The sequence below is a fragment of the Varanus komodoensis genome, unplaced genomic scaffold, assembly GCF_004798865.1.
Source record: "Varanus komodoensis strain SLA01 unplaced genomic scaffold, ASM479886v1 scaffold110, whole genome shotgun sequence".
Classification (NCBI taxonomy): Eukaryota; Metazoa; Chordata; class Lepidosauria; order Squamata; family Varanidae; genus Varanus; species Varanus komodoensis.
Genome location: NW_025335318.1, coordinates 1,246,188 through 1,262,869, shown reverse-complemented (window position 1 = coordinate 1,262,869; position 16,682 = coordinate 1,246,188). Strand labels below are relative to the sequence as shown.

At 45.3% G+C, this 16,682-nt stretch overlaps 2 protein-coding genes across 2 annotated transcripts; both read left to right on the top strand.

Annotated features, from left to right (window-relative positions):
- Nucleotides 1-3,517: 3,517 nt before the first annotated feature.
- On the top strand, nucleotides 3,518-4,484 carry LOC123018552 (olfactory receptor 1019-like). The gene is given in 2 exon segments (XM_044420760.1): nucleotides 3,518-3,726; nucleotides 3,728-4,484. Coding segments are annotated over 2 exon segments (966 nt in total).
- Nucleotides 4,485-8,895: 4,411 nt separating this feature from the next.
- LOC123018551 (olfactory receptor 2G3-like) lies at nucleotides 8,896-9,660 on the top strand. The gene has a single exon (XM_044420759.1). It carries the CDS (start codon nucleotides 8,896-8,898, stop codon nucleotides 9,658-9,660), a length of 765 nt encoding a protein of 254 aa, XP_044276694.1.
- Nucleotides 9,661-16,682: the final 7,022 nt, after the last annotated feature.

The window sequence follows — 16,682 nt, the reverse complement described above, 5'->3', positions numbered from 1 at the left end:
TTTGCAATAAAGAGAGCGTAATTATCATTTTAGACTTTCACACTGAAATGACCTCATGAGGCACAGCTACTGAATGCCATTTCAAAGATGGCCTCTTGCTGGGGTCCATTTGGTCCTTGCTTCAGTGACTATGGCAGAAAAGATGTATCTTAGCACCACTTTTCTTGCAGAGTACAGAATCTGACACAAGATGCCAATTTCTGAAACTAGAAGAAGTCCAAAAGCAAAAGAAAGTGAGAACATCTCAAAAGTGCTGTCCCCATTTAGCTGAGAATGCTGATTGCAACCAGTTTGGGAACCTTGTCAGTTCTGCAAATAACTTTCTGTCTATCAAAGTTGGCTACCAAAGCTGGCTGGGAAAAGTTTCCAGACAAAGAGAAACTAATATGAGCATCATGAATTATCTCCGTAAGGATGTAAGGTGGGGAGTGACAAGGTGGAGACCTTTTGGGAAATATGTTTGCCCTGGTTTCTCACAAGCAATGCAATCTTTGCATCAAGTCATCTGGGGATCTGAGCTAAATAAAGAAGTGCCACTGCTCTGCGACTTGCCAAGCTGATGCTCTTCAGGAGATGAGCGAGAACGGAAAAGACTGGGCTGAGCATCTGACAGATGGAGAGCAGGGACCGAAGATTCCTGCCTATGCCTTCAGGTGGGAAACAGGTATAAAGTGAGTAAGCGGCACATAAAGCAAGGGTTTGTGTTGCCAGAGATCAGAGCTCTGAAGGAAGAAAGGAAGTTCAAGGTTTTGCATTTTCTACTTAATTGTAATTAACAAAAAGAAGTCCGTGCTAGAGGTTTCTCCTTGCTTAAAATACTGGCTTAGGTGCCCTTGAATGTCAAGGAAGAATTTCCTGAATGGCGGTCATTGCTGAGAGGTGGGCAGCAAAGAGACAGAGCAGTTCCTAAGTCTCCATGATGCTGGCCTCTTCCAAGGCTAGTCTAAGTAAAATGACAGAGCTGGTTTCAGTATACTCAAAATCAGGGGTTAGCCCATTCCTGCCTCCTTGTTAGCTGTTGGAACTCATAAGCCTCAGAGAGTGAGTAACCCAGAGGATGTTGGAGCAGAAGAGCCTCTTCCACTCCATTTTATCCTCATAACAGCAACAACCCTGTGAGGTAGGTCAGGCTGAGAGTCCATGATTGGCCCAAAGTCAGCCAGTGAGCTTCATGGTAGAGTGGGGATTAGAACCCAGGTCTGCTGAGTCCTGGGCCTCTAACCACTATTCCACTGGTGTATTGTGTGGGATGTCCTGTCATCTTTTGCGTCCCCTAGCAACACCATCAAGGCATGCAAAGATCTCCCCTTAGGGCTGTGGCACTGGGAGGAAGTGTTTAACCCATCAAAATTTTTACCTACTCACCCCCCCACCCTCAACAAGATATTTCTTCTATATCAGAATTTGTTTGACTCTGACTCAGACATATATATTCTGAAATAAAGAGAGGCCTATTTAGTCATGAGCTGATGATCAATGCATTAGTTGTGAGAAAGCAATCTGGTATTTGGAGGTCACCTTCCCCACTAGTAAAGGAACACATTTAGGACTTACTAACAGAACTGATACTTCAACTGATAATGAAGTTCTATTGAATGGATCCAAGCAGAGCTCAGTGTATAGTGACAGGTGAGTGCAATTGCTTCTCAGTGTGCCCACTTTCAATCACAGCACACACTGGTGCATGGTGGATCTTTCTTGCAAAATTAAGAGACTAGAAGGGGAAAAGGGATGGCCTTACCGTGAGCTACAATGACCTGTGTGAGCTGCCAAGAGATCCGGAGTGGTGGCAGATTATACTAGCAGGTGGCACTGGGCAGGGGGTTGGACCTGATGGTTCTTCTTGGTTCCTTCCAACTCTATCATCCTACAATTCTGTGATTTTATGATTGCCTGTCCACTTCCTACAGGGCTGCCCACCACCACCACCACCACCACCACCACCACCACCACTATTATTATTATTATTATTATTATTATTATTATTATTATTATTATTATTACATGGTGTCTTTCTTCCTCTTGCAAGGAACACCAGGCAGCTTACAAAGTTCTCTTCTCTTTATTTTTTCCTCGTGACAACAACCCAGTGAGATAAGGTGGGCTGGGTTGCATGGCTGAGTGGGGACTAGAACCCAGATCTCCTGAGTCCTGCACTCTTAGCCATGTCAGCTCTTGCCACACAACTTCTGTGCCCCCAGGTTACTGCGGCTGCCTGGCAGCCTTCCATGGACTCCCACCACCTCTGTGTTTCCCATTGCAGCAAATACAGTGTAACTGTGGTGCTTCTGCTGCAAGGAGGTGGCCTCTTGGCCTGCAGGTAAGGTGGCCCCAAAGGACCCCTGCAGTGCCATCACTTTGCTCCAAGAGTGAGAACGGCCATTCCAGTGCTGTAAAGTCCTGTCCTTGAGCAGCCAGCTGCCCTGCTGTCCCTAATGCAAGAGCAAAGATTTGCTTTAAAGGCCAGCGAGGAGGTGGGGGGGACAAGGGGGTGAGGAGATCTACCACAGGTGGTACAAAGTCATAAGTGGGCCCAGCTGGGGAGCTTGAAGGACAGCAAAAGTCTGCTTGGGTCTCAGGGATGATAGCCATTCTGGGAAGAAACCGAAATGTCCCGAGCCAGAACTGCACTAGAGGACGGCAAGAGGCATATATTTATTGATCTCAGTGCACCTGATCCTCAGTCACTGCAAGCCAGTGCTCTTCGCACATGCAATAACTGGGAAATCATTTGGAAGACTGGGCTGAAATAACACTAACCAGTCTCAGTAAAGACAATCCAGTTGTCCCCACTAAATCAAGTGCTTGTATTCTGGATCGAACTGATCTCCTCTCAGCGTCCCCAAAGGGCACTCCTCTAGAAATGCATCCGCAGAACTTCAAAGGGCGAGCATTCTGGGTTTCTCGTCTGCAGATCTACTTATTTTTCAGGTACAATGACAATAACATGCAGACCTGACAGAAGAAGGATGATATAGGGAGTGTGTGTGTGTTTGGAGAGAAAAACATCCTGCATCTCCCAGCATTCTCCTGCCAGTTACATGCTAGGAGTTGTAGGGCTTTTTTCTGTGTAAACAGAGATAGGATAGTGTCCTTCCTGTCCTAAGCTGGTCAAGAAATGGAAGAGCGTGTAGAGCTGCCTCTAGTATGGAACAACATACTCTGTATTGTTTTCATGAAGGATTACTTTATATGGAAGCAGTCATGAATAGAAACCTGTGATTCTGTTACTTCTTTTCATAGTGCTATCATGCTTAAAATAAGAACTGCTTTCTTTTCTCTAGGAAGAAGCACAGCATGCGAGAGCTTAGGCTCCCTTCTGGTCATAATAGCAGCAGAAGGATGGGACTTGAAGGGGACACCACTGTGGAAAGAGCTCGCTTCCTAGCAATAGCTCCAGGCAGCGTCCCCCTTTCGGCACCCCAGTATTTACCTCTGCTGCTGCAGAGCATTGTTTTCCTGAGTGGGGTCTTCTCCCAGTCCTGCTCCCATCACTTCATACTCTCTTCCAGCCAAGATGCCCAAGGACAATCATGCCCAGGTGACCGAGTTCATTTCCTTGGGCTTCACAGACAATCCCGACCTAGAAATCGCCCCTTTTGTGGTGTTTTTTCTCATCTACATGGCCAGTGTGGTGAGAAATGTGGGCATGATCCTCCTGATCAGCACTGATAAGCAACTCCACACACCCATGTATTTTTTCCTGTGCCGCCTCTGCATAGTTGACGGTTGGCCCACGCATGCTGGCTGACGTCCTATGCACACGCAAGGCCATCTCCTTCACCAGCTGTGCCACGCAGTTTGCATTCTCCGTGGTCTTTGTGGACACTGAATGCTACATCCTGGTGGCCATGGCGTATGACTGCTACGTGGCCCTCTGTCGTCCTCTCCATTGCACCACCATCATGTCGAAGCAGGTCTGCCTGGTATTGGCTATGGGTTCCTACATGGCAGGCCTTCTCAGCTTGGTGTTCCATACCAGCCTGACTTTCAGCTTAGATTTCTGTGGCTCCAGCATCATCAATGACTTCTTCTGTGAGATTCTTCCACTCCTGGAATTGTCTTGCCTTGACACCTATGTGAGCGAGATCCTCCTTTTCAGCTTGTGTGGATTCATTGAATTCAGCACCATCTTCGTCATCTTTATCTCTTACCTCTTCATTTTTGGCACCATCCGTTCTGTGGAGGGCCGTCATAAAGCCTTCTCCATCTGTGCTTCCCATCTCACCAGTGTCACGCTCTTCTATGGGACAGTGATGTTTATGTACCTGAGGCCCATATCAAGCTGCTCCTTAGATCAGGACAAATGGGCCTCAGTGCTCTACACCATTGCAATCCCTGTGTTGAACCCTCTAATCTACAGCCTGAGAAACCAGGAGGGGAAGGAAGCTTTGAGAAGAGTCATAGGCAAGGAAGTTTTATCCCAGAGCGTGTTACATTCAAACAGTTGTGGGGAGGAATCAGCTATATGCCTTATATTCTGAGGTGGCATTGCATCTGGTGTCTGTATGGAATGAGATTTCTGTATAGATATAGCCTATCAGGAGCTTAATTTGTTAAAGAATCATATCAGCGGATCCATAAAATAAAAAAGAGGGCACAATTTCAGTTTTGTGAAGAACTATGATATCTTTTTCAATGTGTCAAGATCTGTGGATGCTGAACAAGTGTCAGAAAAATGAAAATATTACCCATTATTTTCTTTTTCAACATGTTTATGTATATCTTCTTGTTATATCCTCATAACGAGCATCGATCATAGCATTTGATTTCCAACTCCAGGCACAGTTTCCTGTTTCCACATAACCGGATCAAGAGCAAGTTCACCACATTTATGGGTAGGTCCAACTGAAAACAGTGCACTAGAGCCAGAGTTTTATCTACCTGGCCAGAGGGGTGCCCCCTAGTGGAGGCGACAGGGGAGGCGACAGTGATGTTTGCTGCTGCTTCCCCTCCTTCTGCAGCCCACAGCCGCACTTCCCCCTCTATTCCAGGTGGCAGAGCAGGTTTTTGAGATAGGAAACGACCACAGAAGGCAGGGAAACCAGCAAAAATTGCCTCCTCATTTCAGCAAGCAAAAAGGCACTGCGGAGCAAAGGCTCCACAGCAGTGGAAGGAGTCCTTCTGGCTGTGGGAGGCTTATACCGGATCCAGTCCTGCGTGTGTTCTAGCACAAAGATCTAAAGAATAAGCTCATCAGGGACCATGATAAGGAACAAGGTATGTTAAATCAGAACATATCTACCTCCAGAAAAAAGAAGATCTGAGAGTTTACCAACAACCAACCTTGGACTTGAGAACTAGTAGCCGACATAATATTGTTTGAGCCCTCAGTTGCCAACTAGAGGCAAGAGGTGCTTTTTGGAGATTGCAGTGACCGTGGAACTGCCTCTGATGTTCTAGTTAGTCCCTTCTTCATGAAGTGGCCCACCAGCAAAACTGCTTGGTGATGACCAGAAGCCTAGTACCCCAGAGCTAATTTCTGAGCAAGCCACAGCAGCATTGTTTTGGAATGGTTTTGGGCAGGAGAGACATCAGACAGCCTGTGCCAGAGTTTTGTTGTGTTGCTTCTTGGCTAGTCCATCACAGACTCTAAAATTTGTCCAGTCCAGGCTGGACAACTTGTGATCTTAAGCTAATGGCTGAAAACCTGTCATGGGCAGCACATTGATGTAAGTGACACTTTAGCACAGACTGGATAGATAGCACCTAGCATTGGACTATTAGTTCTAGACATAAATACAAGGTACCAGCTCCTCAAAATATTTCCCACTGAAATACTTCATGAGAAGCTGTGAATTGCACATGAGAGATGGGCTAAAATTGGCCAGCATTTTTAACTAAGGGTCTCAGCCCCTGCAAACCAGATTCTTTTGAATATAGATCGGGGTTAAACTATTCCTTGACTAATGCATGTAACAACAACAACAACAACAACAACAACAACAACAACAACAAAGAATTAAGTCAGGAAGATTGCTCCATTATTTATATATTGTGATTTATTTATATTGTGATTTATATCCTTCCTTTCCCCTACAAAGGGCTCAAGGCAGCTTACATCTCCTCCTCCGTCTTATCCCCACAACAACAACAACCCTGTGAGGTGGGTTGGGCTGAGAGTCTGTGACTGGCCCAAAGACACCCAGTTGGCTCCATGGCTGAGCGGGGACTCGAACCCGGATCTCCTGAGTCCCAGTCCTGCACTCTTCACCACTGCGCCACACTGGCTCTCAGTTTTGACTTGGGTTTTGACTTGGGTCTGCTTTGACTTGGGTCTGCTTTGATTTCCAACTCCAGTCAAGTCCACAGTTTTGACTTGGGTCTGCTTTGGAAGAGGGGCTGTTTCTGATCAGATCAGATTTAGTACTGACTGGGATTCAGATCTAGTCCAACTCAGTACTAAATCTGAGCTGAAGTTCAGAAATCTGATTCTTTGCGCCTTCCATTGACTATCACAAGAAATGCAAAAATGGCTATATTTTCTTTCTTGGTCAGAATTCAATAATATTTTAATCAATAATAATGGGCCTAGTAGCCCCTCAAGAGAGGTTTATGCCTGCCAAATGTCTATTGATAATTGCTATATGGTGTAATGACATAACCTTTATAAAAAGCATGAATAAAAATCCAAAAATTTTATACTGTGAAAAAGGCCATAATAATATAGCCATTATACTACATTATACAATATAGCATTGTATAATGTTTGTACAATAGCATATTGTTTTGAAATTCACTCTAATCCATGAATACATATACCACAATAAATGTGTTATTCATTAAAGTGCCACTTATAACACATTTTGGCTGTTTGCCATAACACACATGCCATAATAGGCTTATCATGAGGTGACCCTTTAGAGATGCTAAATCCCAAAGCTCCTTCCCTTCTTTCCTACAATCTCGACTTCCCACTTTCTTGTAACAAAGCAAAGAAGTGGGAATGGATCTTTGATGGTAACGCTTCAGCTCCAGTCAGTTTTTTTCTTTGGGAAGCATCAGGGCTGTTGTAGACGTCCAGGTAACATAACATTTTCCTAACCTTAGGAAATGAGGAAAAGTCTTAGTGCCCCTCCACATTTATTCTTTTGGCAAAAGTAGGCAGTCACTCCAATGCACTCTGTCCTTACAATCCCAAAGCAACAGTGTTCCGTATGCAATCATCTTCTATAAAAGAGAAAGCTGGAGCTGTGAGCTTCTGATTCCTTTATTTCAGAAAAGCTATCAACAGTCCAAGGTTACCAAGATAAATCTCTGAGTCCTTTAACCGTATTAATCCTCGTACTGTTATTTACTTGTGCTTGTATCTTTGATGTTGTGTTTGTATCTTTGGTGAACATCATATAATTTACATTAAAATTAACAATAAATATTATAGGAAAAACCAAAACTTCCATTTATTTTAATGTTTTAGTTGCTATAAACCTGCCCAGAATCCTTGGATGAAAGGTGCTGCAATAATTTTAAATGAAAGCTCTTCTTTCTTAAGTGTTTATGCAGCCCTGTGGTAGCAGGTCGAGTGAATGTGGGAATATTCCAGGCATGGGCAACCTCTGGACCACATGTGGACCTGCCACCCCTCCCACTCTCTACCTCTGACTTTTTAAAAAGGCACTTTAAGGAGTAATGGGTCAGTAGCACTGTGGAGTCCCAAAAAGGACCATTCTACTCTTTTAGAACTTTGAAGCCCCCATGGAACTCTAGCTGACAAGTTTGCTTGCCAAGTATTCAGTCCTGGTACATTCTGGTACTCCACAGTGCTGCAGGTGCCATTTTCAGGTTGCCCAGCAACCTGGCCTGTAGGGATGGGTCCAGAGGAGGTGCAAATGGCTCCCAGACTTCTGAAGCTGGCAATGCAGGTAAGAAATATATTAGATAAAATGCTATATCGCTTGGATCCAGAGTTTCCCAGAATGGAATTTCACATGAATATGTCCTCACTGGTAGAGGTGGGGTTGGTTTGTTTGCTTCTTTGTTTTGCCAATTCCTCCTTCCTCCTGCTGTCCCGTGTCCTGCAAGACAGGATTGCTGAAGTGCTAGGGACTGCAGAGGGATGTGGTGGGAATGAGTCCCCTTCTTTTCCTTAGTGGGAGCCTCCATACAGTTGCTTTCATCATTACATGCTGCCTTTCCCCTGCTCTGAAAACAAAGCACCGGGCTGAAAAGGCTGGATAGGCACAAAAGTGAACCTGGAGTGTCATGCATTGTCTGAAGCCTCTATAAACAAACGTGGGTGGGGAGTGATGGGTGCATACTAAATGCCTCTCATAGAAAAGCCGCTACTCAGAAATAAGTGCCATATTCTGTTCTGTGAGGCTTACTCCAAGAGCAGCAGGCATTGGCTTGTGACCGTAGCCATTTCCTTTCCTTCTTCACGTGGAGGAAATTCATCAAGTGGTATCAAATGAATTCATAGTAGGCTTTCATCCTTTCCAGAAGAAGAACTCACAGCTGAGCCTTAGAACGTCTTGTTTCTGTTTCAGATATTATGAGTAACACAGACGCAGCCCCTGTTCACCGGGAGAGGTAGGCTTTTCTGCCTGAGAGAAAGAATAAAGGAACTCACAAACCTCAACAGGCATGGATGAGCTGGGAAAGGTTTAACACCCTTTATCTGCTGCTGTTTCTCACAGATTAAATAATACAAATAAAAATGAATGACAGCAATAGCACTTTTGTGACTGAGTTCATATTCCTGGGGTTCTCTGATCAGCCAAAGGTCCAAGTGATGCTGTTTGTGGTGTTTCTGGCTGGTTACCTCCTCACAGTTTTTATTTATTATTTATTTATTTAGGGGACTTCTATGCCGCCCCATTCGCCTAAGCCTCGGGGCGGCTCACAGCCGTCCTCATCGTCTCAGTCATCACAGTGGATTCTCAGCTTCATACACCCATGTATTTTTTCCTGATCAGTTTGTCCTTCCTGGACATTTATTATACCACCACCAATGTCCCCCAGATGCTGATGAACCTTGTGACCAGATGGAAAATGATTTCCGTTTGGGGTTGCGCAATCCAGATGTATTTCTCCTTGGCGCTCAGCATGGCAGAGTGCTTTCTGCTCAGAGGCATGGCTTACGACCGCTACGTGGCCATCTGTCAGCCCTTGCTTTACGCAGCCATCAAGAACTGGAAGCTCTGTGTTCAGCTGGCTGCCTTCTGTTGGGGCAGCAGTTTCATGAGCGCCTTGATTATCAACCTTCTTGTCCTGCAGTTGCCCTTCTGTGGTCCCAACATCCTGGACCATTATTTCTGTGAGGTGCCAGCAGTGCAGTCTTTGGCCTGCACTGACACCTCCAGCACTGAAATGGTAGTGTTCGTTTTCAGCATCGTCATAGTCTTCATTCCCTTCCCAATGATTATGGTCTCCTACGCCTGCATTTTCTTAGCAGTGCTGCAGATGAAAACGACCTCGGGAAGGGCCAAGGCATTCTCAGCCTGCGCATTCCACCTCACTGCCGTAGCCATATTTTATGGGACAGCCCTTTTCATGTACATGCGACCAAGGTCAAAGTCTTCGCAAGACAAGGACAAAGTGATCGCTATGTTTTATACCATTATTATGCCCATGCTGAACCCCTTGATATATAGCCTGTGGAACAAAGATGTGAAGGACGTTCTGAGATCACTCATGTTCACAAGATGCTCAGTCCTTTGATTTAAGCTGTCCTGAGAACCTTTTGTTATTTGACAAGGTATAAATCTCACGGAGAAGTACGATCAATAAAATGGAATTGTCAGCAAAAGAATCTCTGCGTGTTTGAAGCCACTTGGTTGTAAATAGCCTCTGCATGTCCTCCACTCTCAGACACACACGTTGTGCCAAATTAAGAGATGAGCGGGGACAGCGCATCTTCCAGAGTCCAGTAAGCATCATAAGGTGTCAAGGAGCTATTTACTGAAATGCCCCAGTGTATTTGTTTTGCTTGGATCATGCTCCTCAGGAAGAAAATACCCCATGTAGGAAACCTGAAATGACCACCACCTCCAAAGATGGATAGATTATACTTCAAGGAGGAGTGATATTCCAGCAGGATGTGATGGAGCCTCAGTCCCCACTTCTCGTGAGGAGGGGTAAACATAGAAGGCCCAAACTGGCCATCTAAGCACTTTGGTCGTGTGGAGGCCACCCTTTCTCTGTGCTTCTCCCACCGTCCACTGCATGCCGGCATCCTCTGAGTTGAGAGGGTGTGAGCAGCCACATTGGAGGGCACTCTAAGTGCCCTTGGCAGTTTGCAATACGTGGCAACGCTCAGCAGATCAGTCAGGCTCTTAAGAGCTCCTGTGTCAGTGCGCTCAGAGATTTGTATCACTGCGTCCCTGAAACACTGCAAATACAGCCAGGCAGAGCCAGTGATATGGGTGATATTTGCCTACTGAGGGGTTAAGTCCCATTCATGGCAGTGGGAAGCAACTTCTTAATAAAGAAAACACAGCACTCTGTTAATTATTCAACAAGTTGCATTTTAGATTTTGTAGACTATGTCAGCAATGGTTGCTTATTAAGAATGGTTCTGAACGTTAACAAAGTGAGTTTAGTGAATGTTTTCCTTTTCTTAGCCTCCATCTGCTAAGAAGTGGCATTTGTGAATGTAAAGGAAGATGAATAAAGGGCACATGATTTTAAAAGAGATGTGCAGATGAAGGGGATGCTGCAGCCTGCTATTCTTGCAGGTGACTCTCCTGTTATAGGCAGGCCACCCACCCTTTGCCAGGTGGTGGTTGACCACCAGCCGCCCTGGAGGTTGATACCCTCATGATAACAGGAGGCCTTCCCACCCACCGCCTCCCCAAGCAGCAAAACTCCAGAGGGGTGAGCTGAGCTGGCCTCAGAGCATCTCGTCCTGCCACACTGCGCAGCAAAATCCCAAGCATGAAACTTCTGGAATTGCCACCCAGCCTAAAGGTACTCATGAAGGCTAACCAACCCTAATCCCAACTGGATTGTGCTATACCTACCTGCCCCAGGGAGGGATAAGTCTAGCTTAATACCTCATGCCCCACTTGTAGGAAAATACTCCTGGAAGTCCCCTCTGTAAACCTACCAAGAAAAAAAAAAACTTCCCAATTCTGATGGTGCATGTTTTCCTGTTTATACAGTTCCCATCACATCTGAAAAATTTCCTGGTGGAGAGTGACCCAAAAAGATCAAACCGTATTGCATCTCCAGGACCACTTTCTTCTGTGCCTGAAAGGGCCCTTCCAGGGATAACTCAACCCCATCAAGAAATATGCAGGAGACATTTGACCTCAGAATGACCACTCCTACCCATCCAAACAAGTCACACAAATCTTTGAAGGCCTGCTGATTCAGAGCCTTGCTTTTTAGCAGGATAAGTTTGTTCACTCCCGCCACTGCTGTACCTTGCCAAAACCTACGGGGGGGGGGGGGGCCCCCCCCCTTCCCCAGCCTCTGGGGGGGGGGGGGTCACTCATTTCATGCTGTGTTCTCCCCCCCTCCCTACACACACACACAGCATCTGGTGGCAGACTGGCTAAACCGGAACTGGTTCCAAAGAAGATCTGGCAGCCTTCTGGCTGACCAGAAGCACCATGCTGCATCCACCTTTCTGCACATGCACAGGATCTCTGGTGATCTAAGAAAAAAGATAGAAACATAGAAAGAGAGAGAGTCAGAAGGGTCCTCCTGGGCCATCTAGTCTGACCCCAGGCTCCATCTGGCTCCACTCATGACATGCCTACCACGAGCATGAAAGAGTCCATTCATTTATTATTATTATTATTATTACATTTTTATACTGCCCATAGCCAAAGCTCTCTAGGCAGTTGACAGCAATAATCATAGAATCATACTCTCAGGTCACCCATCCCACTTCTGCCCAGGCCTGACCCTGCTTAGCTTCCAAGAGTAGGCAGGATCAGGCACTTCAGTGCAGGCAACTGATGGGCAGGCCAGAAGACCTCGAGTGCCAGGGTGCTGCAGCAGCAGACGCTGCAGCCTCCCTGTGTAAGACAGGCTCTTCTCAGGTTAGAAAGAATCTTTGCACCAAAAGGACATTTGAGGACTGTGAATCTCAATCATCTAATCAGAAGTAAAAATAAAGAATGGGGCCTGAAGGAATGATTAAGGATGCAGCGGAAGCATCCCCAAAATAGAAAATCTATCCTGTGACATTTTAGGTGACGAATGGACTATGGAAATGTGCTAGTGGTGCTTGACATGCTGTTAGAAAAACCATGTCTCTACAGCTAAAAGAAATGGCATCACAAACACGAACATGGTGTTCAAGGTGATAATATCTTTGATGTCCCTTTTTATATATAGGGCCTGGGATATTGAAATGATTGCTTACAAAGCATTATAAGGCACACACCTTACAAGTAGTCCCAGTACAGATGGTGCATCTGTACGGATAGGCAAAGGCTGCACACAACCCCCTCCCTGGCCGTGCTCTTGCTACCCGCGTTTACAGAAATCCACATCAGCCAATAGATGGGGATGCCATCTGCCCACCCATCCCTGCACACGTGGAAAGTAATAATGGGGGGAGGGGTTACAGCAAGTAGCTCTGAAATCATTTCAGTGTCTTGATATTGCCTCAAAATGATGGAATTCCAAAGTTAGGGAAAACTTATTCCATTGTTCCCAGTAAGGGGAAATACACCTAAACATTATATAACCGCATTCAATAGTGTAGTGGTCATGAATGCTGGAATGGGAATCCAGGAGATGCAGGTTCTAGTCCCCACTCAGTCATGAAACTCACTGGGATTGCTGTGCAGTTAAAAACAGAGAGAAGTGGAATCATGTGAGCCACATTTAGTTCTTGGAGAAAAAAGGGAAATAGATGATAGATACATAGATGTTAAAAATAAATATATGAATTGAGAAAATGGACAGAACCAAGTGTCACCATCCAGGCAGTGTCTCTAGCTTGTACTCTCCCTGCTCCTCTTAAGCATTTTGACTCCTTTCAATCACTTCCTGGTTTGCGATAAAGACAGTTTGCTGTGACATGTGAATCAGGTGGGCTGCTAAGAGTACATGGAGAATAGTTGGCTCCTGGTGCAGAATGAGGTTCTCTTGTTTATTCTATGTCTGTGGTCAAAGTCTGTATGAGGATACTGTGAGAAGCTTAGCTGCCAGCCCTCGTCTCTACAGCAAACCACAGATACGAACAAAAAGCCTCTTCAGCACAAGGCATTTATTGTGCACTCCTGATGCCTCATTTGTGCAAATCTGCCACTCTTCCACATGATGGCATTATCCTTCCAAGGCCTCTCCTAAGTTTTCCAGCCATTTTCGCTGTGTTTTTACTGCAGGAATCATGCAGCATTTTCCTGGATGCTGACATGATTCGCTACAGAAATTCAGTGAATTTTTGCAATCCTGCTCTATACTGTAGCACCACCTAGTGTTGAATAATAGAACGTGCAAGGACATATCAAAGGGTAGAGAGGAAAATCCCTGGAAAGAAACCTCAGGCAAGGGATGCCGAAAGTAGCCTTGGTAAAGCACCAGGGTCTGTGCATCTTGCAGAGCAGCCCCTCAGACTGTGCAGTTTCTTACTGTGCAGCAAAATTATTCTTGTGTTATAACTGTGAGGGCCTTTCTCTGATCCATCTTTCGGAACTGTGGTTAGGGCTGTGATTTAGTTTTGCAACATGTGAACCCAATTGCATCAGAAATGCAACCTAAACTCATGGTAACTACTTGCAATGTAATGGGAAAAAACTTTAACTAGTAACCCCCTGAAATACTGTAAGTGTTCTGAGTATTGCAACACCAGCACTTTTCCAAGTGGGACAGCACTGATCCTAAAAGTGCATACGTTGCACTGTAAAGAGTGCGGCCATCAAAACCAGTGACTGACCAGCACCCGACCTCGTGAACATTACCTGGAAGCATCACCTGTGCTGTGTGCAAATAGCCACCCCATGGTATTGCAGGACATAACACGGAAAAGAGAGAACGGATGCTCATTGGCAGGGGAGGAATGTCGTGGAAAGCAGGAGGGAGAGAGGCCATTCCCAAACATTTCATCTTTTGCACAAAAGGGATCAGCTGAGATAAAGCACTGGCTTGCACAGACTCATGGCATCGCACTTTATGGGTCCAGGTGCAGAATCGTTTTAGTTGCAATGCAGTGTGAGGAGAAGGAAGGACTACACCTCCTATAGCAGTCCTCTGTTCACCTTAAGTGCTTGTTTCCTTGATTGCTAGAAATCAGCACTCATTCAGAATATTGTATGTGCCTGAACAGTTCTCACTAGCACCAAATTCTATGCAAGCCTCTTCTTGCTGATACCAGAGTGTAGGACATGGAATAATCAAGCTGCAACAAACCAGATTCAGGCTAGATATCAGGAAAAGCTTCCCCACTGTCAGAGCAATACAACCAAGGAACCAGCTGCCTAGGGAGATTGTGGGCTCTCCCATACTAGAGACATTCAAAAGGAAACTGGGCAGCCATCTGAGTGGGATGGTGTAACTTGGTGTCCTGCAACAGCAAGGGTTGGACTGATGGCCTTCATGGCCCCTTCCAACTCTACTATTCTATGAAAGTGACAAAAAGTCTCACAACAAGTGGAAGAGGAAGAGGTCAAACAAAATATTTTGTTAAAGCAACATTTTAGAGCACGGCTTTGTTCCATGTTCAGCCAAATGCACTACCAGTCGATACGACTCTGGTGCACCTGCAACTGGAGTATTGTGTTCAGTTCTGGGCTCCACATTACAGACAATATCAGTGGAACCAGTGCAGCATAGGGCCACAAGGATGGTGATTGCAGAGGAGTTGTATGAGGTGAGACTGAGAGAACTGGGTCTTTTCAGCCTGGGGAAGAGGTGACTCTGAGAGGATCTGTTGGTGACATATAGGTATGTGAGGGGGTGTCACACAGAGGTGGGTCAAGACCTGTTTCCCCGGCAGAGGAGGGCAGGACATATTCCAATGGAGCAAAGTTCAGGGAATCAAGGTTCAATTTGGATGCCAGGAAGTACTTCCTGATGGTTAGGACCCCTAAGGTATGGAATGGGCTTTCATGGGAGGTGGTTGAAGCCCCATTGGTGAGGGTGTTCAAGGATAGGCTGGACATGCACATGGTAGGCATGTCATGAGTGGAGCCAGCTGGAGCAAGGAGTCAGACTAGATGGCTCAGGAGGTTCCTTCTGATTCTCTCTCTTTCTATGTTTCTAACTTCTAATTCATATTTTTGCTTTTCACTAATTGTCTTTGATAGGATTTGGCATTACCTTTCTAAACAACACAGGCCTGCCATTTCAAGCCATGTGATTTCTAGTGGTCACCAATATGGATCTCTTCATATTTGACATTCACTGAGCCTCAGCACCTCAGTGGAGTTGTCCTTTAAAGGATAATCTTGAACAACAATAATTTTAGTGTTAAAGACAATGCAAAGGATCAGGAAAAAATATTTCAAGCCTCTTGGCTTAAGATATCAGAAGAGCAGAAAAGACTGATAGATCAGACCATAGGTCTATTTGGTCCAAGATTCCATTCCGAAAACTAGCTGCTCACAAGCACAACCACCCCCTCCTGCTCCTGTTCCCCCACAACGGCTGGTGTGAGGCAGCCTGCCTTTGATACCGGGGGTAACGTACAGCTATCATAATAGCTAGTGACAGCTTTGTTTTCCTTTACTTTCATCACCCTCCTTTTCTGTCATGTCTTCTAAATAGTAAAGCTGTTTTGTAGCACTCTTGTTCTACTGATCTTATATAAGCAGTTTTGGGAGCATTTTTGGCAATTTTGGGACCATTTAACAGGAGGTCAACATGTTATGAATAAATGAATGAATGAATGAATGAATGGAGATCTTACAAGCAACTAGTCATCACTGTTGCACAGCAGATCATGGTGATGAATGAGAAAGCACAGGCATCAGATCTACTCCAATGTTCAAGTTCTGATACACTTTCCAGGTGATCTGATCTTCCTGTCTCCTTCTCCTCTTCCAGCTCTGCTGAGTACAAGTAAAGTTACCAGTGGAAATAAATTCCTGGTAGCTCTGAAGAATGGGCTCTCTGGGTCTATCCCTTCAGGAAAGCAGTGGGACGGGGAACCCTAAATCAGGTGGCAGCTTGCCTGAGGCTTTCAACTTCAGCTCCCATGAGACAAGCCTTAGACAAGCATGCTCAATGGGCAGGAACACTAGGAGCTGATGTTCCAAGCTTCTAGAAATCCACTTTCTGCCCACTCCTGCTGCTTTAAATAACATGTTATGAATCTGCCTCTGAATCCAGTGGGTTTTTCAGAGGCAGCAAAACCTTTTTTTAATTTTAAGAGAGCACTAATACGTTGTACCATTAAAGAAGCCACTGGGATTACATCCTTACGAGACAAGTGAATGTTCTGAATAAATATCCGGCAGCATCTTCTAATCAGCATCTCCTAGTGTGATATAAATTGCTGTTCCCTGCCCACACTTAGTTCAATAAATTAGTTCTGGGATTCAGCACACTCCTGCTTTTTATTCCAGAATCACATGCTTCCCATATCAAGAGGCTCCAATCTTATATTATGGATGCAACCAGGAACAAGAAGAGCTTCTTAGAATTTTATCCCATAAAGGTCCAGCTTCCTTAATTCTGTAGATGTCCATCTACAGTACAACCTTTCCAGCTTCCTTTCCCACCTCCATATGAAGAATACACTTGAGCAGAATACACTTGACGATCAGTTCTTAGAAAGGTGT